This window comes from Barbus barbus, assembly GCF_936440315.1.
Source record: "Barbus barbus genome assembly, chromosome: 13".
NCBI classification, from domain to species: domain Eukaryota; kingdom Metazoa; phylum Chordata; class Actinopteri; order Cypriniformes; family Cyprinidae; genus Barbus; species Barbus barbus.
Genome location: NC_136741.1, coordinates 7471299 through 7496990, shown reverse-complemented (window position 1 = coordinate 7496990; position 25692 = coordinate 7471299). Strand labels below are relative to the sequence as shown.

Genomic DNA, 25692 nt, shown 5'->3' with positions numbered 1-25692 from the left:
ATAATAATGATTATTTTGAAATCATTACTACTATATCAGATTGCTTTTGCTCAGACAGACAAAAGAAACACTGGTAGGATCCCAAACCTAGAGTAAAATCCTTTAATTTCTTATTAAAATTAACAGAGCACCCCCAAAAATGTACATTTGATAAAAAGGCAAGGCATTTCAGTCACGGCCATTTCAGAGGCTTGATTTTTAAATATTTACCTTTCTTTTGTTTCTAACAATATCTACAGAAGCTCTTGGCCATCTGTACACAGTGATTCATTTGCAAAAATCCATCATCTCTTTTAAAGGTCTGTAAAATTGAGACTATATACACAGATCTGTACACAAATCCAAACATAGCCCCCTCTGTCTTCCTGGATGACTGGTCTGCTCATCGCAGACTACCTGAGATTTCAGCATGAGAACTGCAATCTCCTTCACATCAGGGCTCGGATGCACACACACTCCGACAGACATCCGTCTTCACACATGCATTTTGTTCAGAGTCATGCACACTATCTTGTATTTTGTTTAGGGTGGAGGCGGCGGCGATGGGCCGAGCTCCTCGCCCTGTGATGGCATACACAATGCATTCTTCCAAAAGCTGTAGTACGCAAAACCACCTGCCTCCATCTCGTTCTGTGCTTAGCCAAAGGAGTTACATCTACGTTTTGTCCATTGCTTAAGTGCTCTCCATTACAAACGCACTATTACGCATACACACATACGCTCACACTCCAAAGTGTTCCAGGAGATTATAAAAGAAATGTGAAACTAGGGGAAGCTTGAGGAGTTTGATAAGTTCTCTTGATAAGCTAGTGAAGGACAGTTGGTCTCCAGGGTAGACGTCACAGAGTCTGCTGGTGTCAGGATTCGCTGAGCTGATGCTGGGGGGGGGGCGGGGCTGAAGAGAGACGGACAGGCTAATGGAATAATCACTGGTGCGATGAGGATGATGTTCTTCCCCTAGAGAACCTGCAGGTAAGAAAACAAACAGCTGAAGAATCTGCGCATGAAGAAAGCTTACCCGTAGATGTTTTATTTATTATACAGAAATGATTTCTGACCATTACATCAAAGCAAGTACTGGCTTAAAAGCACTGATATATTGCTGAGAACAACCCAAAATACAAAATATTAAAGTTGGGAGTATTTTTTCATAATTTTATTCAGCAAGAATGCACTTTTTTTATACAAAAGATTGAGATTTCAAAGAAATGCTGTTTTCTTATAAATGTTCTATTCATCAAGGAATCCTGAAAATGTATCATGGTTTCCATAAAACTATTAAGTAGCACAATTGTTACAGCATTGATAACAATAATCATGTGACAAGACTGGAGTAATGGTTGCTAAAAATGTAGCTTTGCCAAAGGAATGCATTACATTTAAATAGAAGTTATTTTAAATTGTAATAAAATTTGCTGTGCATTCTTTCAAAAACATTTTGAACAGAAGTGTACTTTTTTTAATGTTTCATATTCACCCTCACTTCAACTTCTATTTGTTAATGAAATTTAAGTTAAAATTAGTTGCTTTTCCTCTAGAGTAGGCACACATAATTGTGACTTGTAATTATACCAAAATTATTCCAACTGTAAAATGTAAAACAAAAACAATTTTGAGGAAATGCAAGTCATTTTCTAATGCAACCAGGTTGAGCACACTTCAGTGATGACAGTTTTGACAGTCATTTTAGGGTGAACTATTGCAGTAAAGAGCTACGTGAGGCTTGATCAGTACTGCAGTATGCAGTCCTTACCGTTGTAGCCTTTGAATAAGTTGAGTGACCATGACATCTGAGATCCCTGGATATGCCTCCTCAGCGAGAAAAATGGCCTCTCCGAGCTGCTCCAGAACCTCAGGCTTTACAGTCGCTGCTGCAGCATCTCCCGCCCCTTCCTTCAGCTGAGGACACACAGAATTTGACAAGCAGCTGACGCCTTTATCCAAAGCACACTTATAATAGAGACAGCATCCTTGGTAGTGACCTTAACCTGCAACCTTACTAATACCAACTCAGACCACAGTAACAGCAGATCTCACAATATTACGGTTTTTGCACAAAACAAAAAACAAATTCTACACACACACACACACACACACATATTTATTACACATATATACATATATATACACATACATATATATATATACACACACACACAAACACACACTTATTTATATATACATATATATACACACACTCACTGGCCACTTTATTAGGTACACCTTGCTAGTACCGGGTTGGACCCCCTTTTGCCTTTAAAACTGCCTTAATTCTTCGTGACAGACTCAAGGTGTTGAAAACATTGCACAGAGATTTTGGTCCATATTGACACGCAGTTGCTGCAGATTTGTCGGCTGCATATCCATGATGCGAATATCCCGTTCCACCACATCCCAAAGGTGCTCTATTGGATTGAGATCTGGTGACTGTGGAGGCCATTTGAGTAAAGTGAACTCATTGTCATGTTCAAGAAACCAGTCTGAGATGATTTGAGCTTTGTTAGATGGTGCATTATCCTGCTGGAAGTAGCCATCAGAAGATGGGTACACTGTAGTCATAAAGGGATGGACATGGTCAGCAACAATATTCAGGTAGGCTGTGGCATTTAAACAATGCTTAATTGGTACCCAAAGTGTGCCAAAAAAATATCCCCCACACCATTACACCACCACCACCAGCCTGAACCGTTGAGACAAGGCAGGATGGATCCATGCTTTCATGTTCTTTACGCCAAATTCTGACCCTACCATCTGAATGTCGCAGCAGAAATCGAGACTCATCAGACCAGGCAACGTGTTTCCAATCTTCTATTGCCCAATTTTGGTGAGCCTGTGTGAATTGTAGCCTCCGTTTCCTGTTCTTAGCTGACAGGAGCGGCACCCGGTGTGGTCTTCAGCTGCTGTAGCCCATCTGCTTCAGGGTTCGACGTGTTGTGCGCTCAGAGATGGTATTCTGCATACCTTGGTTGTAACGAGTGGTTATTTGAGTTACTGTTGCCTTTCTATCATCTCTAACCAGTCTGCCAATTTTCCTCTGACCTCTGACATCAACAAGACATTTTCGTCCACACAACTGCCACTATCTCTTTTGGACCATTCTCTGTAAACCCTAGAGATGGTTGTGCGTGAAAATCCCAGTAGATCAGCAGTTTTTGAAATACTCAGACCAGTCCGTCTGGCACCAACAACCATTCCACGTTCAAAGTCACTTAAATCCCCTTTCTTCCCCATTCTGACGCTCGGTTTGAACTTCAGCAAGTCGTCGTCTCCACATCAGTTGCTGCCATGTGATTGGCTGATTAGCAATTTGTTTTACCAAGCAATTGAACAGGTGTACCTAATAAAGTGGCCGGTGAGTGAGTGAGTGTGTGTGCGCGTGCGTGCGTATGTATGTATGTGTATGTATGTATGTATGTGTATATAAAAGTGTTGGCCCCCTTCCTGATTTTTTATTTTTTTTTGCATGTTTGTCACACTTTAATGTTTCAGATCATCAAACAAATTAAAATATTAAATCAATGATAACACAAGTAAACAACATGCAGTTTTTAAATGAAGGGTTTTTTTTATGAACGGAAAACAAACTCCAAACCCACATGGCCCTGTGTGAAAAAGCAAACACTTTTTCACACCACTGTGTGTGTGTGTGTGTGTGTGTGTGTGTATATATATATATATATATATATATATATCTATATATATATTCAGTTAGTCACATTACTAGATTATTAATAACTATATAATAAACTTTAGTAAAACCAAATTGCTCCCTTTGATAATTGGAAAAATTTCACAAAGGGTTTGGAGTACTTTGATTTGTTGCTTGTTTTAAATTGTGCTGGATACATACCATCATATAGAAAAATATCTTTACCATTCAACATACTTCCATTACATAATATGTCTCATAATATCGCCTACTCTAAAAATCAAGAGTCTAGACTACAGTGCACTGCACTCTCATGAAGAGCATGACAGGAAATGGAAGGATTTGTCCTTGAACGAAGGAGAGGGTGGAACAAATTAGTGTGCAGTCACTTGTCCCTGGGCTTTTTTCCCAGCATCCCTCTATTTTCCGCTCTCCGCCTCAAATACCTCATTGCTCCATACTGATTAGCAAGAGGCCTGAGGGAGTGACGGCTGCCTTTAAAAGATGCTTTTAAGATATAATAAAGCATTTAAGGGCCACTTTTAATCTTCATGCTGATATCTTTTATATACCAGTGGCGAAGCCCGAAATCCTATAGTGAGCAGGCACTGGTGAAATAGAGAAAAGAGACCTTACATAAGGCATAAGAAAACACTTTGGGGTCCCAAAAAGTTGGACCATTGCCACCAAAGCCGATATGTGGCCTCACTGCTGGTAAGTACAAACATAAATCAGCATTTAAACATAAATGGATTTCTGATTTTGGTATTGACTGTTCACCTGTGGCGGTGATTGATATGTCTTACCTCAGTTAAGACTGGAGTGATGACAGTAGACAGACTCTGGGACAGAGGCCTCTTGTTGGGTTCCTGTGGAAGCAGAAAACATTGCACAGTGAGATAAAGAAACCGCTTACGCAACACAACAGTCAGATGTGGCCTTGAGCTCAGTCACCTACCTCCTCTCCTGTTGGACTGGCTCCGTTCTGCAGCTTTTTGGGGTCTTTCACTCGAATGGTGAAGATCCAGTCATCACTGCCAAAGTCGTTCCCACCAGACGCCTGGCCATCCGGTTCCCTGAGTGGAACAAAGACACAAGAGAAAATAAGAGGGATTCATTTTAAACAACTAAAAGAAGGAAAAATTAAAGGGGATGCATCAGTAATGTATAAGATTTTAGGAGAGGGCCAAAAACAGGCAGGGGAGAAAAACTTTAATGATTGTGCAATCTAGATTTATGTTATTTAAGATAGTTATTTAACTTGTTCGACTAGTTAACGGAGCAGCTTGTGAATAAACCACTTTCTATCAAATGACTGTATAATGGAAGCTGTTAATTCTTGTTGACGCTTTAACCCTGGAGTAAAGTAATCCCAGATTATGTTCTTAGATCTTCCACATTTCACACTCTTCATACTTGTAAGTTAACTACTAAACTTTACCGGGTAGTAAAGCTTTACATTTCACACAGTATGTTGGGTTAACCTTAATGTTTTCATATATATAAAAATTGCCAACCTATTATTAAAAAAAACAAAATTTTAATCCGTTCTCCATCTTTGGAAATGTAAATTTGCTATGGTCATTCAATTTATCTTGTATAAGCTTAAATAATTAAAATAAAAAAAGTAATAATTTAACATGTTTTCTTCACTGTGGCATTTTAACCATTTCTGAACACAACAAAATAAAACAGCATGTAAATGTTTCTGCTATTTGCATTAACCCAGGGTTGAAAACCAGCTGAGAATAAAAATAAATATATATATATTATATAAAGCATTTTAGTTGTTTTGAGTGGCGTACGAGTCAGACTCATCGGAGCTGGACTCCGCTCGGGACTGTTCGGCCTTCCAGCGCTTGTATCTGTCGATGAGCTCTGTCAGATAGGATGTTTTCTTCGCATAGCGCACAATGAGCTTGTGTTTCAGCAACTCTTTGGCTGTCGGTCTCTGAGAGAAAGACAGAAAGATACAAAAAAAAAAAATGAGATGGGTCCTTTGAAATGAAACTTCAGTTTTGTCTTTTGATGCAGGTACAATTATAGTACATGCCTTGATAACCATGAAAAGATCATGACCCGAGTAGCAGAAATAGAATAAATTGTTTTGCCAGAAGGATCAGTGAACCAGACAGGAGGAAATGACCACTGGGAATCCCCTATGAGCATACTCACAAAACTGGGCTCTTTGTTTAGACAGGCCTCGATAAACTCTTTCAGAGGTTTGCAGTAGTTGCCCTCCAGTGTAGGGGGGTTGTTCTTTGGAATGAGGAACAGCACCTTCATGGGGTGCAGATCGGAGTGGGGCGGCTCTCCTTTAGCCAGCTCAATCGCCGTGATGCCCAATGACCAAATGTCAGCCTGGAAGGAAAAGCAAAAACATTTATGTGAATGGGCAACGTTTCATGTCAGGTCATGTGGAAGTGGAACAGTCATCGCTCATCTAAATGAATCATATGGAAAAACTGACAAGATATTACAATTAACACCAAATCCAGAGGCAGACGTCTGGCGCAATTATGGATTTCTAGCTAACAAGTCTTGGCATGTCTACAGTGACCCTCACCTTTGAGTCATAGGCAGACTGTTTGATGACCTCTGGGGCCATCCAGAAGGGTGTGCCCACAAACGTGTTGCGTTTGATCTGCGTGTCTGTGAGCTGACCGGCCACACCGAAATCTGCCAGCTTCACCTCCCCTTGCTCTGACATTAATACATTTGCAGCTGAAAGAAGCAAACAAGGGTAGGAGGGAAAGTGTGCATTTAGTTAGTTGTACCAACAAACAGTGAGATAACGTTATGGTTTCAAACTGGGGTCTGGGAACCCCCCAAGTGGGCCCAAAAATGTGCCTTAAAAAAAAAAAAAAAAAAATATATATATATATATATATATATATATTTTTTTTTTTATTTTTTATTTTTTTTTTTTTTCACATAATGCATTTTAGAGCCTTTATAGTTTTAATATATACCAGTAATGTGAAATATTAAATGCAGATCTAATATTACCAATTCATTATGATTTCTAAAGAATAGTCAAAAACCAGAAAAATCAATGTCATTTCTGTATTGAAAGAACTAGTTTTTAACAGTATTGTGGGGGGAAAAACTACAGGGTTAATATCATATTCTGTCAACTTAATAGAAAATATTTTACTGGATGTCCAAATAATTTTTTGCCAACTTGCTTTAGTACAATGCCAATATAATTTTGTAAATATTTATTTAATTTTGTTTTCTTAATCTTTTATGATAAATATCTGGATGATCATCAAGATGTTGTAAAATCTGTGATTTATACATGTAAATCAGCCTTTTAACATACTGAAAAAAAAACATAAAAAGGCCTGTTTACACCAAAACAAATATTTGGTGTGAAAAATCAAACATTTTAATTTGAAACAACTGCTGTAAATGCCTCTGTTGAGACCAACCAAATATTTGCATACCATCATTGAGGCAGAATTACTTTTTTGCAAAAACATTTTTTTTAAAAAGTGTGTGTTCTAATGTGTTCAAATCTTTTCCATCACACTGTGAAGAAAACTGGCCAACCAATATTATCTGAATTTTGGTCAAATGTCAGAGCAACTGCGGTTACCTAAAAATCATGTCTTGGTGGAGCTCATGAACAGAGTATTTTGTTAAACGGCAGTTTCTTGACTATGTGCTCTTGTATTTAGTGTTATTTGATAAACATTATTGGAAGAAAAAAATCTAAACACTATTTCAAAAACATTTAAATATGTTTGACTTTCTTCACAGTGACAAGCAGGTGTCAGAAACGGAAAGTTGCTCAGCATTTTGTATAATGGAGTAACCGTGGTAACTGCTGATGTTTTTAATGCGATGGACTGAAAAGTCAAATCACATGAAAATCTGACAATTTTCGTCTTGTGTTGGTGTGAATCAGCCTTTAAGGCTGCAACAATATGCAAAAAACAAAGTAATAACAACAGACTATGTCTGTGAACATGAAGCTGTACAACTGATAATGTACACTCACCGGCCACTTTATTAGGTACACCTTGCTAGTTCCGGGTTGCACTCCCTTTTGCCTTCAAAACTGCCTTAATTCTTCGTGGCATAGATTCAACAAGGTGTTGGAAACATTCCTCAGATATTTTGGTCCATATTGGCATGATAGCATCACGCAGTTGCTGCAGATTTGTCGGCTGCACATCCATGATGCGAATCTCCCATTCCACCACATCCCAAAGGTGCTCTATTGGATTGAGATCTGGTGACTGTTGAGGCCATTTGAGAAAAGTGAACATTGTCATGTTCAAGAAACCAGTCTGAGATGATTTGCGACATGGTGCATTATCCTGCTGGAAGTAGCCATCAGAAGATCGGTACACTGTAGTCATAAAGGGATGGACATAGTCAGCAACAATACTCAGGTAGGCTGTGGCGTTTAAACGATGCTCAGTTGGTACTAAGGGGCCTAAAGTGTGCCAAGAAAATATCCCCCACACCATTACACCACCACCACCAGCCTGAACCGTTGAGACAAGGCAAGATGGATCCATGCTTTCATGTTCTTTATGCCAAATTCTGACCCTACCATCTGAATGTCGCAGCAGAAATCGAGACTCATCAGACCAGGCAACGTGTTTCCAATCTTCTATTGTTCAATTTTGGTGAGCCTGTGTGAATTGTAGCCTCCGTTTCCTGTTCTTAGCTGACAGGAGTGGCACCCGGTGTGGTCTTCTGCTGCTGTAGCCCATCTGCTTCAGGGTTCGATGTGTTGTGCGTTCAGAGATGGTATTCTGCATACCTTGGTTGTGACGAGTGGTTATTTGAGTTACTGTTGCCTTTCTATCATCTCTAACTAGTCTGCCCATTCTCCTCTGACCTCTAACATCAAAAAGGCATTTTCGTCCACACAACTGCCACTCACTGGATATTTTCTCTTTTTCGAAACATTCTCTAAACCCTAGAGATGGTTGTGTGTGAAAATCCCAGTAGATCAGCAGTTTTTGAAATACTCAGACCAGCCCGTCTGGCACCAACAACCATTCTACGTTCAAAGTCACTTAAATCCCCTTTCTTCCCCATTCTGATGCTCGGTTTGAACTTCAAGTCGTCGTCTCCACATCAGTTGCTGCCATGTGATTGGCTGATTAGCAATTTGTGTTATCAAGCAATTGAACAGGTGTACCTAATAAAGTGGCCGGTGAGTGTATACTTGCTAGCAACTGCTAATAATTATTTATATATGTTGCAAACCCAGATAAAACCTCCGCAGAAGTGTTCAATTTAGGAGCTTGGTACTTTGTAAATGAAACTCTGCATCTCGGCGGGCTGATAAAAACAGTGCATCCTGACTCCAGAAAGTTGCAAAGGAGAACTTGAAATTTTCTCTTTCATTTCTGTGTGCATTATTCATAAGATTGCCGTTTAAGGTCAAGATGACCTTGATTCTACCATCCATACCTTTGATGTCTCTGTGGATCTTCTTCTCAGAGTGTAGATACTCCAGGCCTTTCAAGATCTCTCTCAGGATGGTGGCGATCTGCGTTTCGTCTAAAGCACCAGGCTCCAGCTGAAAGTGAACAACGATTAACCACAAGCCCTATCTGATCATGATAACGAAACAAAAAAAACTACATATAAAATTGTATAAAACAAAACATTGTGATATTAGGTTCAAATTTGGATGTATGTTTTACACTCATGAAACTACACATTTAAGAGAAATTCTACACAAGTCATTATAAACAACACAAAAGCTACATAAACAAAAAGCATTACGATCTTTAAGGTTTATCAAGAATAAAAATTCTGCATAGTACCAAATCCAAGGCAGATCCACCACCTAAATACTCCATGATGATCCATAACTTTGTGTCCTAGAGCAAGAGAAAGAGATGAAGAGGAATTGGACGTTGAAAGGCGAGAAAAACCCATCATCTCACAAATAAGCAACAACAACTTTTCCAGAGGAGTCGGGCTTTTGCTAGTGAGAGGGTAAATGTGTAATCCTAATCTCTCCTTTAATTTGGGATTAGCTAGCCTGAGAGAGAGGGAAGAGTGAAAATTGGGTTACATACCTCCCACCTCACATGATGAGCTTAAGAGTGAGAGAACGTGAGCCTGTGTGTGTGTGCAGAAACTGAAAATGAAGAAGCACGCCCAGAGCCTCTTAAAAGTGAACGATTAATTTATTGCACCTAATGGTTCGCCACAGCGCAGCTACAAAGTTCATGTGCTCTTTCATCTTTCTGTGCTGAGTGCTTTGTGTGTCTCTCTCACTTTTGAACCTGAAATAATTCATTTATGCTCTACTGCACACTGCAGTACTGGCAATGGTATATGCTCATACCGACCCTTAAACCTAATTACTAAACTTCAGTGCATATCTCACACTAGGGGTGGGAGATCTTCCTAAAATATCATATCTTAATCTTAAAAACACAAAATTACAATCTGTATTGTAATCTTCCCAATTTTGAGATATACTATTGAGAACTGTCTATTTGAACAATTTGTAACACATTGCATTAAACAATCAGTTGACAAAATGGTAATTAAAAAAACACTTCATAGTCTTCACCATATGAATTAAATATACACCGGTTCTTATTAAAGCAACAAATATTATTCAAACTAAAGCAGTAAGGGACTTTTTTAATGTTTGATTAACATTAATAACAGACAGCAGCAGGTTTGCATTAGGCTATGTGAGGATGCGAGGATCTAATGAACTGACACGCATCCGATTTCTTTCCCAAATGTTTGTTCACTTTATGTAAATACTCACCAAGATGACATATTTTTGACAATTTTGCATGTATTTGATGGTTTAGACACGTGGGTGAAAAGCAGATTGTGGACATCCTCAAGATCGATCACGATATATAATCGTCAGATCACTCACCTCTATACTACATGCATTGTTTTTATTATTTTTTGTTTTTACCAGGTGGATAAAATGGGCATAAAAATGAAAGACAGATCCAAGATATATATATATCATCTCTTTAGGTGGTTTTAAATACTTTTTTTTTTTTTTCTTACTCACTCTGAACAATCAGGCTTTTGTTTTGTTTTTTCGTTCGGCTATTACAGGTTATTACAGTAAGTGAATGAACAAAAATGACAAAAAATAAATGTGTCCATAAACGGCTTGCAGTTATAAAATGCTGCAGATTTCAGTGGTTAATATTCAGTAACTTCAAGTGGAATCTATGCAATCAGTCTTTAAGACATGCAGTCATAAAGTGCAGCAAATTTTAGTCGTCAAAATCCAGTAACATTAACTGAAATTACGTGATTGAGAATTTCAAACATGAGTGAAATATTTCCCCTAAGCAGATTTCGCAACAGAAACCACTTGATTTGAAAGTGCCTCCTGTGTGAGCCGTCTTTCAAACACTGCAACAATACTGGGTAATAAACAATGAATTATGTTTCACCATGAAATTTTTGCCAATTTTATAGGTTGTGGTCTTTAGGGGGGAAAATTGAAGGAAAACAATATGTCATAAGAATTATCGTATTTCCCCAGCAGTGCAAATAATGCTACAGAAACTACAGAAGGTGGGCTCTTTTAACATGGGACAGTAAAAATGCACCTAGAAACCACACAAAACATCTAAACAACCATCCAGGATATCTTGGCAAGATCCTATGCCATTTGGAACAACTTAGCAATGGATTAGCAAACACTGCCACACTTAATTAACAGTGAGTTTTGCACAGGCAGGAAAATGTACTTAGTCTAAAAAAAAAAAAAAAAACAGTAACATGCTTTCTACAACTCGAACCAGTTATTTCACTCCCTGTTCATCGTTACAGATCTTCAAAGTAATAACTGATGCTACGGGCTGTGTTTCTCTCCCAAAAATACATGTCGTATATTCCCCCAGGCCGAAATTACAGCTGCTGTCCGTGCTTCGCTCTTTCTGGCTAGCAGCTTTAAACGTGTAACAAAAAGACATGTTACTTCACTATGGTTCATTTTAACTTTAGCATTAAGTGAACACCCACATGTTCTGCTTCCATTTGGGACACTGGGGCTAATTCAGCTTAAGTTTAATGTTGAGAAGCACAACTCCATATGGGGCATCAAAGATTATGGCTGAGGAAGAGAGAGCGTGAGACAAAGGCTGATTTAAAGAACACCCACATGCTAGTTTTACACTTCCTCACAGTGGGAAGTGGACTGAACATGCTGCCTGACGGCGTGCCAAAGTAATAACTAAGGTCATCAGTGTGAGCTCAAGTCATATTGATCTGTCTGAATTCTACATCAACCGAAAAATAAAGAGAAATGTGATGTTTTTAACTCTCTAATAGCTTTACTTTACAAATCCTGCCAAAAGGTGCTATTACACAAACTAATGTAGGCCTGTGTAATACAGGATCTCCCTAATTTAGCTAACTAACATGGAACAAAACATGGTCAACTTCTCATAAATGTGAACATGAAGCACAAAAACATTGCACATTAATCTCCAAACATAGCTGAAGCTGGTTGCCTTAAAATTTTAAGTTGGTTTTTTTTTACAGTGTAGGAGTGGTAGTAATATGATGCCAAAAATGTGCTTTTAACTACGTCATGAACAACGTCACTACAGACGACATTGATGTAAATTTCATGAACTCTAAAGTTTAAAGTGTTAATGACATACCTAATACAAAATTATAACTTTTATGAGCTGAGCAATTCATTAAAAGAAGCAGGTCCTTAACACTTGATTGCTCATGAATCAGACTACACTGCTTGTGCTGTATGCTTGTTTTGTGAGGTCAGCTCAATAAAGATGCAATTTCTTGCCATTAATAAAATGTAATAAAATTATAAAATGTAATAAAATGTCCCTCACTCGGCTCCGGGGCGTGAATAAAGTCCTCCTGTAGCAAATCCATGTGTTTTTGAAAGATAAATACAAAAAATGTATTAATATCTAAATGTCCTTAGTCATCCGCCTGGACGGCTTTCGTGTACGACAGTCAGCGGAAGTGAGAAAAAAAGTGTTTATTACCTTTGAAATATGGATATTTATCTTACAAAATGGCATGGATTTGCTACAGGAGGCCTTTATTCACCCCCTGGAGCCATGTGAGGGATGTTTTATTACGGATGCGCGCACTTTATTTCGCGTCTTCTGAACGGTTGACAAAAAGCACCCGCTTACCCCATTGTAAGGCTTGGAGGGGCCAGGACAATTTTTAATATAACTCCAATTGGATTCATCTGAAAGAAGAGTCATATAAACCTAGGATGCTTTGAGGGTGAGGCTAATTTTCATTTTTGAGTGAACTAACCCTTTCAAGCTATATGGTCAATTTAACAGGGTTCATGTGTGAAAGGATAAATGCTCAGCTTACATAAATCTCTATGCAATATTAATATTTCTAAATATTTTCTTTGACTAATGTTTCACTAAATTGTTAAAAGATTTCAGTAAAAATAGTCACAAAGGATTATTTCTATTTTAAATAAATGCTGTATTCTCCAAATTTGTTGCAAATGGAGGATACTTGAGTGAACAATGACAGCTAGGCAGAACTTGGGCACAAGTTTCTTAATAAACTGGCTTTCTGTAGCACTTCACATGGTTTCGATTGGCAGCTCTCACGGATCTTAGTATCAAATTGTTCCCATTACCTCAAACCTAGTTTCAGTCATCCATAACACTCTTATCTAATCATTTATAGTCCAGTCGCTCATTCTACCACTTTTTCTTATTTACCAACTTCAGATGAAGCTTTTTCTTTTTCTTTTAAGGCCCACAACCCAGTCGGCTCTTCACGGTTTCAGATGAAACTGTTGTTTGGCATATACTTTTGAACAAAGGTGTCTGTTTCTCAAACTCTGATGTCCTCTCATCTGGGCCGTTCCTTTCTCTCTGTCCTGTTTAAATCCAGTATGCTGTATGGATTCAAGACGGTATTGTACACTCACAGATGGAATTGCCTTCATCTCTCTAAAGAACAATAGACTGATGAGCTTCTAGAGGAAGCTGTTTCTTTGAAGCCAAAATTGGTCTATAGAAATGTCAGTGTACTGGCATCACTTCAGCAACAGAAAAAAAGACATTGTGTTGCCAAATCCCATACTTCATTAAATAGCACAACTGTTTTCAACTGTGGTAAGAAATTAGTTTTCTTCTTTAGTACCAAATTAGAAGATAAAACTGACTACTTGAGGATGAGGGTACAGTGTTTTCTTATAAGGTGGAGTAATGAGGCTTTGAAATCAGAGGTTAAAGCTGAACAGTACACCCAAAAACGAAAATACAGTCCTCAATTACTCACCTTCCTGTCATTCCAAACCCATATAAAACCCACATCATATATGGTAAACAGCAGCTCAACCGTACTTGCTTAATGCACAAAAACAAACCTCAATGGTTCCTGCGGAGGCTCCAATGTGCTTGCGTGACATGCAAGAACAAACCTCATTGGTTATTGTATGTCAGGCAAGCACTTTTTAGATTCTGTTAATCATATTTGATGTACTCTATGCATGTCCATTGATCAATGTTTATATGTGATTAAAAGCCTAAATTAAATTTGTTCATCATAAAAAAATATCATTGTGTCTCTTCATAAGACTTCATAAACTGCTCGATTAAGTGGATTTATTTTACAATATTCTTATGAACCTTTTGATGCATCAAATTTCTGGACAATGGAGGGACCAAAATCTCTCAGGTTTCATTAAAAATATCTTAATGTTTTAAAAGGTGAACAAAGGTTGTGAAGGATGAGTAAAAGATGAAAGAATTTTCATTTTTTGAGTGAACTAAGCCTTTAATCCTACTTTGGTGAACAGAAGTATCAATTTCTTACAAAGAAATAAAAATACAAGAACGGTAGTGTAGCTAAAAAGATTTGAGACCTGAATGAAGCCCTATGGGGTTTGTACTGTTCAAGTGGAATTCAGTTAAGACAGGAGATATCACTTTTCCTTGCGCCCTCTGTGTCATCATGACCTACATCCCTCAGGTCACACAGCATGACCTAAAAGTGCCTTTTTGCATATGCTGGCCACTCACCTTTAGGTAGGAGCCGTAGTATTTGGTGACAAAGGGACTGTCGCACTGGCTTAACACTGTGATTTCCTGCTGAATGTCTTCAATCTCATCTTCAGCCTCTTCCAGATCGATGATCTTGATGGCCACAACTTTCTGCGTGCGATTGTCGATGCCCTTAAACACCTCTCCGAATGAACCCTTACCGATTCTCTCTAGCTTAGTGAACAACTCCTCAGGATCTGCTTTTAAATTCTGGAAAGAAGAACATAGACAGTTCAGTATACATGTCTTCAATTAGATTTATGCAGATTAAACAATTTACAAAATCAAGCACTACTGATAAATCACATGATGTGACATTTTAGGGTAAGAATTCCACACAGAAAGGAGCCTTGGGCCTAGTCAACACTGCATAAAGGATTCTATATTTTAAAAGCAGGAAAGGTTTTCTAACCTACAGCAATCCAAGAGGATGACCATTACATAAAATGACCTCAATGTAATGGTTATGGTTAAACATACTACAGTGCTACTTCTGAGCAGTCTTAAAATATGCTTTTATAATCCAGTGTTTGGTTTGACTAGGCGTTCTTTGAAATGCTACTGAACGGAGTATGTTTAAGAACTGAAGCACATCTGGTTGGGACCAAAGTTCCCAGAGGTCTCAGCCTTGACCCTGAACATCTCAGACCCCTGAGGCCTTCTTAAAGGAAACACAGAGAGCTACAAACAGCGTCGACATTATTTTTAGCATGAGGCAGTTCATTGCAGAGTCCACGGTGGTTAAACTGAGCAGCACTTGAATAAATAACAGCAGAACTAACTAAACCACAAACTGCTCTGAGTTGAACACTTGCATGCTAACTTAAGCCTCCAAAACCCGTCCCAAACATCACCACCGCTTCACCAAGATCATTCAAACAATGCAAAACAAACCATGCTAGACTAACCGTCAGTGTGGCCAGAATTTAAAACAATCCTGAACTGCAGCCGTGCACATCCTCTGAGCACGCAAAAATTTACGACCTTAAAATCCTCCAAATCTCTTTTGCTAGCATAAACTCTAAACCTACCGAACACAGAGTCATATTGATGCCGAACACAACAGCAGAACAGCTTGTCCAGAGAAGTATGAGAGGCGCTGCGGGAGGTACACGCAGGCAGGATTTCATGGGGACCTCATAAAAGTATGAAATCCAGTTAAATGGATGAGGACAGAGCCGATCGTCCACAGCATTAGTGCGCCAAAGACAAGATGAAAGAGAACAGATTTTGCCCACAGCCTAAAGTACATTATTCTAATGCCTCATACCTCAGGGTACCGCGGATAAATGGAAATCTGACCATGCTTTGATATAAGGCTGAAAGGGCTGATTACCTCTAGCAAAGTTTTAAAGTGATTGAAGATGTGTTTTCCATTTCATTTTATACAAATAGCATTGGATTCAATTATTCAAGTGCTTCTGAACTGGTTTCATTACAAGATCCAGATTTTGACCCAGTACAGTTTAACATAACCATGTCCTTCAAATCAAACACTTAATAGCATTAAAATCAGAATCATTTTCATTAATGTGCAAAATTATCAACACAACTCATAAGCTGGATAGGGAAATTGATCATTTAGTTTCTAAATATCGCTTTAATTTCTATGGTTAACCCATATTCAATACACAGTTTTTTGGGGTCATTGGGGTCACATTGTTCAAAAATTTGGGGTCAGTAAGAAATCTTTTTTTTGTGGAAAGACACTAATATTTTTATTCAGCAAGGCTATATAAAATTGCTCAAAAGTGACAGTAAAGATATTCATAATGTAACAAAAGATTCTGATATCAAATAAATGCTGTGCTTTTGAACTTTCTATTTAAAGAATTCTTCAACATATATATCAGTTTCCACAAAAATACAATACAATACACAATACAAGTGTTTTCAACATTAATAATAAGTAATTTTAATTGTAATAATATTTAGCAATATTACATTTCTTACTGTATTCTGATAAATTCCGCCTTGAATCTAATTTTTGCATATTTTCGTTCATTATTTTCATGGATGAGACAACCTGTCCATGTTTGCATCCGTCTAATTTGGCTAGATTTTACCAAGGGAATTTACAACAACATGTCACAGATTTTGATTGGTCGCACAGACTTAAACAATTATAAACTTTTTTTTTTTTTTTTTGCTATGCTGGGTAGCTGCATTTTTTCCTACGCATTTCTCAGCGTTTGAACCTCCCAGAAGAAACTCAGCTGAGGACCACTAAACAACTCAAATCAACCGACTCCAGCACAATAAGCAATATATCTCAAAAAATGACAAAATCCTTCATGAAAGAGGCCAGTGAACAGTAGTCACCGTGATAAATGACGCGTGCTGACAAATATCTTGGAGACCGATTGCCAATCTGCACTCTGTCAACTAGTGATGCCATCCTATGAACACACACAAATCGATTTTCTAATACACAGATGATTTTCGCAGTCTTTCCTCAAAGCGCACACACCCACGGAGAAGCCCTTTAATGCCACACTCAGAGATTCATTAGCTGTCATCTACTCGTCCCATCACGGAGATGATGAAGGCTTTGCTCCCTGATTCAGCCCTAATGCTGATTGCTCGCTACACTCCCAGCTGATCTCTGTAATCCTGATCCCGATGCACACTGACAGGTGTAACAGCCAACAAATTCTTTTAGAAGGCCACGTCATCCCTTGGCTCCCCATCTGTGTTTGTGTTTTAGGGAGCTGGAAACTCTGAGGCGGGTTACAGCCAGGTGAGAGGATTCAGGCTTCTGAAATGTTCCTAATGGATGACCACAACAATTCCTTTGTAACCCATAAGGAAAAACTAGAGAATGAACGCTTATTCCATCACTGCGCTCTCACAACTGGTGACTTGTGGCCCTCCCTGGAAGTCTGTGACCTCCTACATAATTCCGGTTTTCCTCATCTCACATGGACTCGGTTTTTAGGACCTCCATAAAAAATTGGAGGTTCTTGGCCAACAATGGCTTCCTGCATATTCAAACTAAAGGAACGATAAGCCATTTCAACTACTGGGCATGGCAGATTGCTCTCCTGTCTTGAGGGCAAACCAGTCATATGGCCCAGCATGAATAGAGACCCAACCAAGTGACCCAGTTATGATGGCTACTCTCTGGAGACATCTCTCCATCCCTCAATCGCCCTCTTTTCTTTTGTCTCTACCCTTCCACTTCACGGTTTCCTTTCTTTCTTGGATCTTTGTGTTTTGAAGAACAGAATGGTTCACTGGTACTGTACCCAATTCATACATGATAATGGTTCATTAAGAATGTCCCAGAAAGGTTACAGTGGTGCTAATGCTCTCTAGAGGGCAAGAACATGAACATTTTAATAGAATGACCCTGAAAAGGGTTCTACATTGGTACTGTCCTACTTCATACATGATCATTGGTTTCATAAAGGATGTCCCAGAAAGGTGGTGCTAATGCTCTTTAGAGACCTAGAACATAAATTTAATATTTAATGGAAAGCTTTCCAAATTGTTGTCCTTCAAGCTTTAACAGAAACCTCTTCTGTTAAGCATCACATTCACTGTGTTTCACCATAAATATTTGAAAAACAGTAAACCAAACCTAATCAAACCACCTCCAGTGGGTGGTACATGGGTACTACATGGGTTTTCAAACTGGCAAATACAATGGAAGTATAAGGGCATGCATAAAGAAGTTTAAAGAGAAGAAAAAAAAAACTATATACTTTTTAATATTACGATTTAAAAATGTAAACTCAAATAATACAATAAGATTAAATGAAATAACTAAAATGTATTAAAATAAAAACGTTACTACTACTAAAGCAAGCAGAAAAATGTAAAGAAAAAAAATAGAAAAATATAATTCACAGTATAAACTGGTTATTTATGTGTGACATTATTAGAATTTCTCATATTATCATATTTGGGGTTCCCCCTTCATGTACAGAGCAATAAGACGACCTTACTCAGAAAATACACATACTGCATAACACAAGTTTATGTTTAACACATTAGACAAACAGGGAGTCAAACAGATTTATGGTCTTCTGCAACTTATCAGAGAGTGGAAACTCTTAAGCTTATGAAAGTGAGGGATAGCCTATTACACAATACATATACACTTCAAAACCTTAATACGCTCCACAGTAAACTTTAAATAAAAGATGCTGTGTGTATCTTTACCTGCATCCCAGGCAGACTGCCCTGCACTGGAGAATGAGCCATGGCGTCACTTTAACCACTAAAACTGGCCAGCAAGTGAGCAAAAAACAGTTTCCGGACAAAATACAGCTAATGCACCCCTGGATCCCGTTTGCCCGAGTTTAATGCGGTCTTAGATAATTTCCAGCTGGATAATGGAGCGAAGAGCATCCACGGGAGGACAGAAAGTGCATTTGAAAGATGACTGGCGTGAAAGCCTCTCCTCCACTTCCGCAGCTTTAATGAGAAATGCTGCTCTTCCTCGCGGAAATCACCGCAAACACCAATCAAAACAGCGTCGATCGGACTGATCGCGGAGTTTCAGTCGAAGTAGCGGTTAAAACGCTCTTTTGATGACTCCTGGAGTGGGTTTTGGAGGTTCATGCAGGCCAGATCGCTCGTCAAGAGTTGATGGTCCTCTTTGCGCAAACGGATTTCCAAAACATAGCGCAAAAACATGCGCGCGTTTGCGTTAAAATGCCCCGGTTTCGGCTCCTAAAACAGATGCACGGAACATGAACTATATCGCGGATCGCTCGAGGAGGTGGGCGGTGAAAATCCCGACTTGTTTGAACTGAAGAAATGATGTTGACATCCTCACTTCACTTCCCAGCTGGCCGCCATCTTGTCCGTGCTGTCATCGGGACATCAGGGCGGATCCGGACCCCTCAGACCCCGCCCCCGGCAGGAGAGGGGAGGGGTTTATAACTCTAATCATATGGCAAAGAGTGCGTGCAATCAGCACTGTGTTTAAATTCTTCTTCTTCTTCTTTCTTCACCATATTATATCAGGTCTGCATGTCCACTTCTCCTATGTGCGTTACTTTGAGTGTAAAGCTATTTACATTGTTGGGAAGGTTGCATTGGAAATGTAATAGGTTACAGATTACAAGTTACCCTATTTAAAATGTAGGCTAATTTACTTGAAAGTATGTAACTGATTAAATTTGATTATGTTTCAAACATTTGAAGCAAGTAGGGTTAACCTTGCAGTACTCAACACTGATAATATCAAAATCCTTCATCGCTTGAGGTAAGATTATAATAATTTAATTTTAAAGCACAGCCACCACCAATCAGACTTTAGCAACTCTTTTTACTTTCAGATCATTCTGAGGTTATATACAGATTTAATATCATAAGAAATAGTTTAAATAGCTATGTATGGTAGGCTATACTGTTTTTGAAAACCAATCTGTACAGACACTGGCATCAAGCAATGCCATCAAAAAATGGAAAAACAGCTAATCTTAAAAAATAAAGCAGATACATAAACCCGAATAGGAAATAAACCGAGTCTGCTATTCTGTGTCCTAAAACACTGGTGTCTCATAGAGCAGTCAATGCAATTTGGGAAAGAGATCAATTAAATCTGTGGATGTGTGTGAAAATATTCAGATGTAACCTTCTTTGCAATTGTTAAAATTTTCAGAAGTATACTGTAATTTAATTAAACATTTTTTTTTCTCAGTAGGCCTAACTGTAACTGATTACAGTTACATTTATTTTGTAATTAAATTAGCCTATAACACAATTATGTAATTAGTTATACCTACTCCCCAACATTGTCTATTTGATTGTGACATTTTATTTCCTTCCTCTGTCACACTTTAGTTTAGGGACCAATTCTCACTGTTAACTAACTAACTAACTTTTGCTTTAATAAACTCCTAATTCGCTGCTATTATTAATAGTTAGTTGTTCAGTTAAGGCATAATAGTCATGGTCATGCAGAATAAGGCAATAATATGTGCTTTTGAAGCACTAATAAACATCCATGCTAGTATCTAATATGCATGCTAATTAGCAAATAACTAGAAATAATTGGTCCCTAAACTTAAGTGTTACCCTTTCCTTTAATATATTCAGATTTTCTAAATATGTTTAATAGTTTGTATATTAAAATTAAATTCATACTATTTAACATTGCTCAAAAAAGATGTTGTTACTCCACTGATTCGGTACCTTTAGAATATTTTTCTCTAATTGCTCTTATATATATATATATATATATATATATATATATATATATATATGCAAGCTTAAATCACATTGAGAAATAGCGACACCTTTTGGCGACAGAAGAATAAGCACTTTAAACCTGCAACACCAATATTACCACTAGATGTCGACCGTGGTTTATTTTTAAATGGATACTCCATATCTTCACATTTTACTGGGATTCAGCTCATCGTGTATTCAGACATTAACTAGGCTATAAAACCTTTTAAATCATAAAGAGTTTTTTTTTTTTTTTATGTGTCACATCTGAGAATTCCTCAAACACACCCTTTGCTCTTTTATGTTTTGATTATTTGATTGATTCTGGATTAACACATGAGAGGATGAAAACTTTCCTTCCCTCCCTACATTTCAGAATATTATTTGCTTTGCATAAAAGCTGAACTGTATGCCAGCTCACTTTGTCCAAGTCCATAAGCTTGTCAGTTCAACTCTTTATCTTCAGAATCTCTATTTACTGGAATGCTCGGCTGAGCTTCACCTCCCGAGGCATCAGATACTTCTTCAACCGGGCCTTATGCTGAGAATAAAAACCTCCTAATCCTCAAACACTCTCAAATTCCTCCAGAGGGGCTCTTCATCGCAAATCTGCTCAATTTTCTTCAAAGCTCACCCAGACCTGTGAAAATTGGGAGGATATTTAGTGAGGACCGATCAAAACAAGCTTCAAGTGCACCACCCTCAACCCATATACCTCCCGCACACACCGCTAAAGGAGCATGTGGATCTGTAAAATGCAGTTTTACAGACTGATAATAAAATGTAAAGTTTCTCACAGGCCGGGGTGTCGTGTCAATCACTGACCATGTTTACAGACCAATTCCCTGGGTGCTGCTTATCTTTGGGCCTGAGCAAAACGCTACTATTCTTCTCTTTCTTTCTTTCTTCCGCAATTTCCCTCTCTGCCACACAGCCATAAGATTCACCCCCTCTCTGTGCGACAATCGCTGTGTCCATTTAAAGAAAATAGCTGCATTTAGCCCGATCATGTCTCTATTAGATTTGGGACATCTATACAGTTCCATTATAGACTCATTCACAGGCATCACAGACAACAGAATGGGTATCAGAGGTTAATTATATTTTAGAAAGGCAGCATGAGGTATACACTTCACTTGAGCAATGATTATGAAGACGGCAGATGTTGCTCTTTGAAATACAAAATCAGACAAATATATATAAATAAAAATAAATAGAAATAGAAAATAATGTTTTATATGCATATGTGTATATACAGTATCATTCAAAAGGTTTGGTTTGTTTGCTTTTTTTACATACTATATTCCAATAAATAAATAAAACTGAGAGGCAGAAAACCATATGTATCAAATCTGTGGAACTGGTCTGAAATACACAGCTGATGTTGTGTCCTTTGCTTTGAGCTCATACTTTGATGTGTATCTTCCATCAGTCCTGTGACCCAGAAGTGAAACATGGGAGTGACCTCAAAATATATTTTTTTCCTATTCAATTAGGGCCTTCTTTTTTGGGTAATCTCAAAATATGATGTTTGCTTTGAAAGAGGCAGAAAAGCCAACTCTTTATATTCAGAGATTAGCCTTCCTGTTCTTTGCGTGCTTAATTGATCTATGGTGTTACATTGTGGGCCATCAGTCTTCAGTAGAGCCTAATTTATTATGTTTGTGTGTGTATGTGTGAATGCATCCATGCATATGTACAGGAGTGTGTGTGAGTGTGCAAGATAAGTCTCTTACTCCGACACGCTGTGCCATGAATCACTGTGCTGCTATGCCGAGGATCTGAGATGTCATTGTAATTAATGGTAATACAAGGCAGTGGAAACAGTAGCAGACCTCCGAGCTCTTTAATTAGCTGCAGTGATGAAGGAAGACACAGAGCAGAACAGGAGGCTTGCGATGGTGATGAATAGACTGATGCTAGGAAACACCAAAAGAGCCGAGGATCCTGAAAGATCCCACCGACAGTAGTGTTGCACTGTCATGCTCTAAACATGAGAAAATGGACAAGGCCCCCTGGAGAAGACCAGAATATCTGACTCAAAGCAATGTGGCATTATTCATCAAAGTATGGTTGTGCACTAAGAAGAAGGGAATTGGGAGAAAAAAATATGCACGCTATGGTGGTATTTTGCTCAACAGAAGATGCACAGCTAAAGGGCAGCAGTACCTGTGTCTTAGCATGCTCATGTTAAGAGGCATTCGTCATTGCCAGGGTCCCACGACTTAATTAAGTTCTCAGAGCAGCCCCCCTATGGAAGATACAGTTTAATCTGAATCACCAAGCACACTGCACGGGGCCTTCCAGCATCCTGGATTACACTTCAGTAGTGAGAAAATGCCTACTGGGAAATGTAGTTCTGTAGTGCACTATGTAGTCAATTATCTAATACACAATTTGTGCTATATAGGAATGGAAATATTTTCACAACAAATGTGGTCTAATTATATAATATTTCACATTGTGCAATGTTTAGTTTCGGTCCTCGAATTTGATTGTCCAATCTCACAAGTCTTCCTTCAGTGCTCCCTAAAATCAGCTGATTTTATGCATGCATTTCCACAAAGCATGTTGAAGCATTGGAAAGATGTATGTTAATTAACTGAACACATGATGGCTATTTTTACAAGCTGACCCATATCTTCTGAACACAATGTCCAAGCTTAACAAAGCTTGAGACCCATAGATAGCAGGACGAACTGGAAGTTTCATACAACTCTGCCAGTAGGTGGTGCTACAAGAGGGGTAATCCGAGTACACGAGCAATAGTCCAAGCAGGGGCGAACGGCAAGACGATATGGCAATCCAAAAATACAAAAGCAAGAATCAAAACACAGGTAAACAGGCTAAGCAAGACTAAATCTATACAACTAGGAGTGGCTCCATAAAGTAGCTATCAACTATGACTTTAATAAACGCTAAACAATACTTGGCGATCTGACTGAGGAAGTCCAAGGCTTAAGTAAGGCATGTGATGGGAATCAGCTGTGTGTGTGTGTGTGTGTAGTCAGTGCAAAGGATGATGGGAATTGTAGTCCGGGGGTGATGTGCAACAGTTAGTTCAAGAGTCAATGTGGTGAGCGAGTGACCTCTGGTGGTGAGTGAAGGGAAGTTCATAGATCGGATTCGTGATAGTATGTAGGCTACTTTCTTCCTTGAATGTCTGCTAATATCCTCTAATACTGCTCTGATTCTTAGATTTTAAAAAATATGGCCAGTCTAACATTTTTTTTTTTTACATCTAGCAGTGACTGCTTTTCTTTAACAATGAGTTATCTGAGTTAAATAAATCATCTCATTTTATTTAAATGTGAAAGAACAGGCTTCTTCATCAGTCAGAATCTTCATACATTCCATATTGGCTGCAGCTGGGGATCAGATCATAGAAACCACTCCTAGTTTGCGGTTTTATTCCCCCTTTGTAAAATCACATGGCTTTTAATGAGATGCATGTTTGAACATGATGTCCAACTGCACACAAAGTGGTACTTTATTAATCAAATGTATGTTTGTCCAGTAATTGTCCATGCTAGAATAAAAGTTCTTATTTGTTAGAAATCCCTGCACTACAAATGTTTTATTAATATATATATATATATATATATATATATATATATATATATATATATCAATACCCCCCCCCCCCCCCCTTTTTAAAAACTTTTTATGCATTTTGACTATTTGTTTACACAACAGCAGCATTTTGGGAGCCTGAAAACGTAAGCTGTTTGAAACTCTGTGTTAAAACGTGAATTTGTGAACATGGTGACATCATCCCTGCTAAAACAAACAACTCTAGAAGCCCAATAGAAACCATCACAGAAATTCTAATGGTTTCCATTAAAATACCATTATAAACCATTAGCTTTTTCCAGTAAAATCATTACAAAATTCCGTTTTGTAGTGTGTTTTGGGCATTTTTCCAATAGGATTTAACATCCCACCAATAGAATTCATTACATACCAGTAGACACCATTATAGTTTCCATTAAAACCAATACAATTCTCATTATAAGCATTAAATCCATTACATTTTCTGTTGTGTTTTGGGCAGGGTTCTATTGTTTTTTTTTCAGCAGGGATGAATAAATATTTTGTGGTCAGTCTATCCAACTTTTTCCTACACCCCATGACGCTTTGCGTAAATTATGGGAGTAACTTCCGTTTACACTGTAAACAATCAGCAAAAGGTTCACACTATGAAAGCAATACTAAGTATTTTAAAAAAACTGGGTACAATGAGGTGACATTATATTACTCACCCTTCAATCATTTCAACAGGAAATTTAAAAGTGTAAAAGCATTAACAAATTACTTTCAACATACCATGAATGAAATGTGTGTGCGCAGGGCAGGCGCGTATTGTTTCTTCTGGCATGCATAATACAGAATTTTCAGTAATTTTTGTGGATCTGTGTGAACAGTGATTATTTTCACCTTGTATGTGAAACTTTTCAAAGATGCAAAGGAAAAGCTTTTCTGTTTTTAGAACAAAGTAGTCTTGCAAACATACCGTTAATCATTGTGGAAATGTAGGACAATTGGTGTTCACACTGTCGTCAGCTTTGCATGGTACCTGTCCTTCATGGTGGACAGTACACTTTTGAGCCTGGAGGAAAGAGATCTTATCAAGATGCGTGATGGAAGACACTTGCTGCAAATGTTAGCAGGCATCAATGACTTGCCACATGACATGTTGTGCCATCTCCTCCTCCCATGGAGCTTTACAAAACTTTTCAAGTCCATGCAAGGCACAGGCTGCTCCATGACAGTAGTCTGTGTCATCCTGCCAGTCCAGCACTTTAATGATCTGAGGAATGCCGG

At 38.3% G+C, this 25692-nt stretch overlaps 1 protein-coding gene across 2 annotated transcripts; it reads right to left on the bottom strand.

The window, feature by feature from the left end:
- Positions 1-75: 75 nt before the first annotated feature.
- LOC306879168 (serine/threonine-protein kinase 24-like) lies at positions 76-19528 on the bottom strand (the record flags this gene model as incomplete). 2 transcript variants are annotated; one of them, XM_079431962.1, is made up of 11 exons in its annotated part: positions 18850-19528; positions 14662-14892; positions 9448-9504; positions 9089-9197; positions 6216-6373; positions 5825-6010; positions 5455-5600; positions 4608-4725; positions 4456-4518; positions 1754-1899; positions 76-966 (listed from the first exon to the last, which is right to left on the bottom strand). In XM_079431962.1, exons 1-11 carry the CDS (start codon positions 18889-18891, stop codon positions 927-929), a joined length of 1296 nt encoding a protein of 431 aa, XP_079288088.1. In that variant the 5' UTR covers positions 18892-19528. The 2 variants fall into 2 exon arrangements, with proteins under 2 accessions (XP_079288088.1, XP_079288089.1); XM_079431963.1 differs by lacking the exon at positions 76-966 and having other exon boundaries at positions 1750-1899; positions 18850-19509.
- Positions 19529-25692: the final 6164 nt, after the last annotated feature.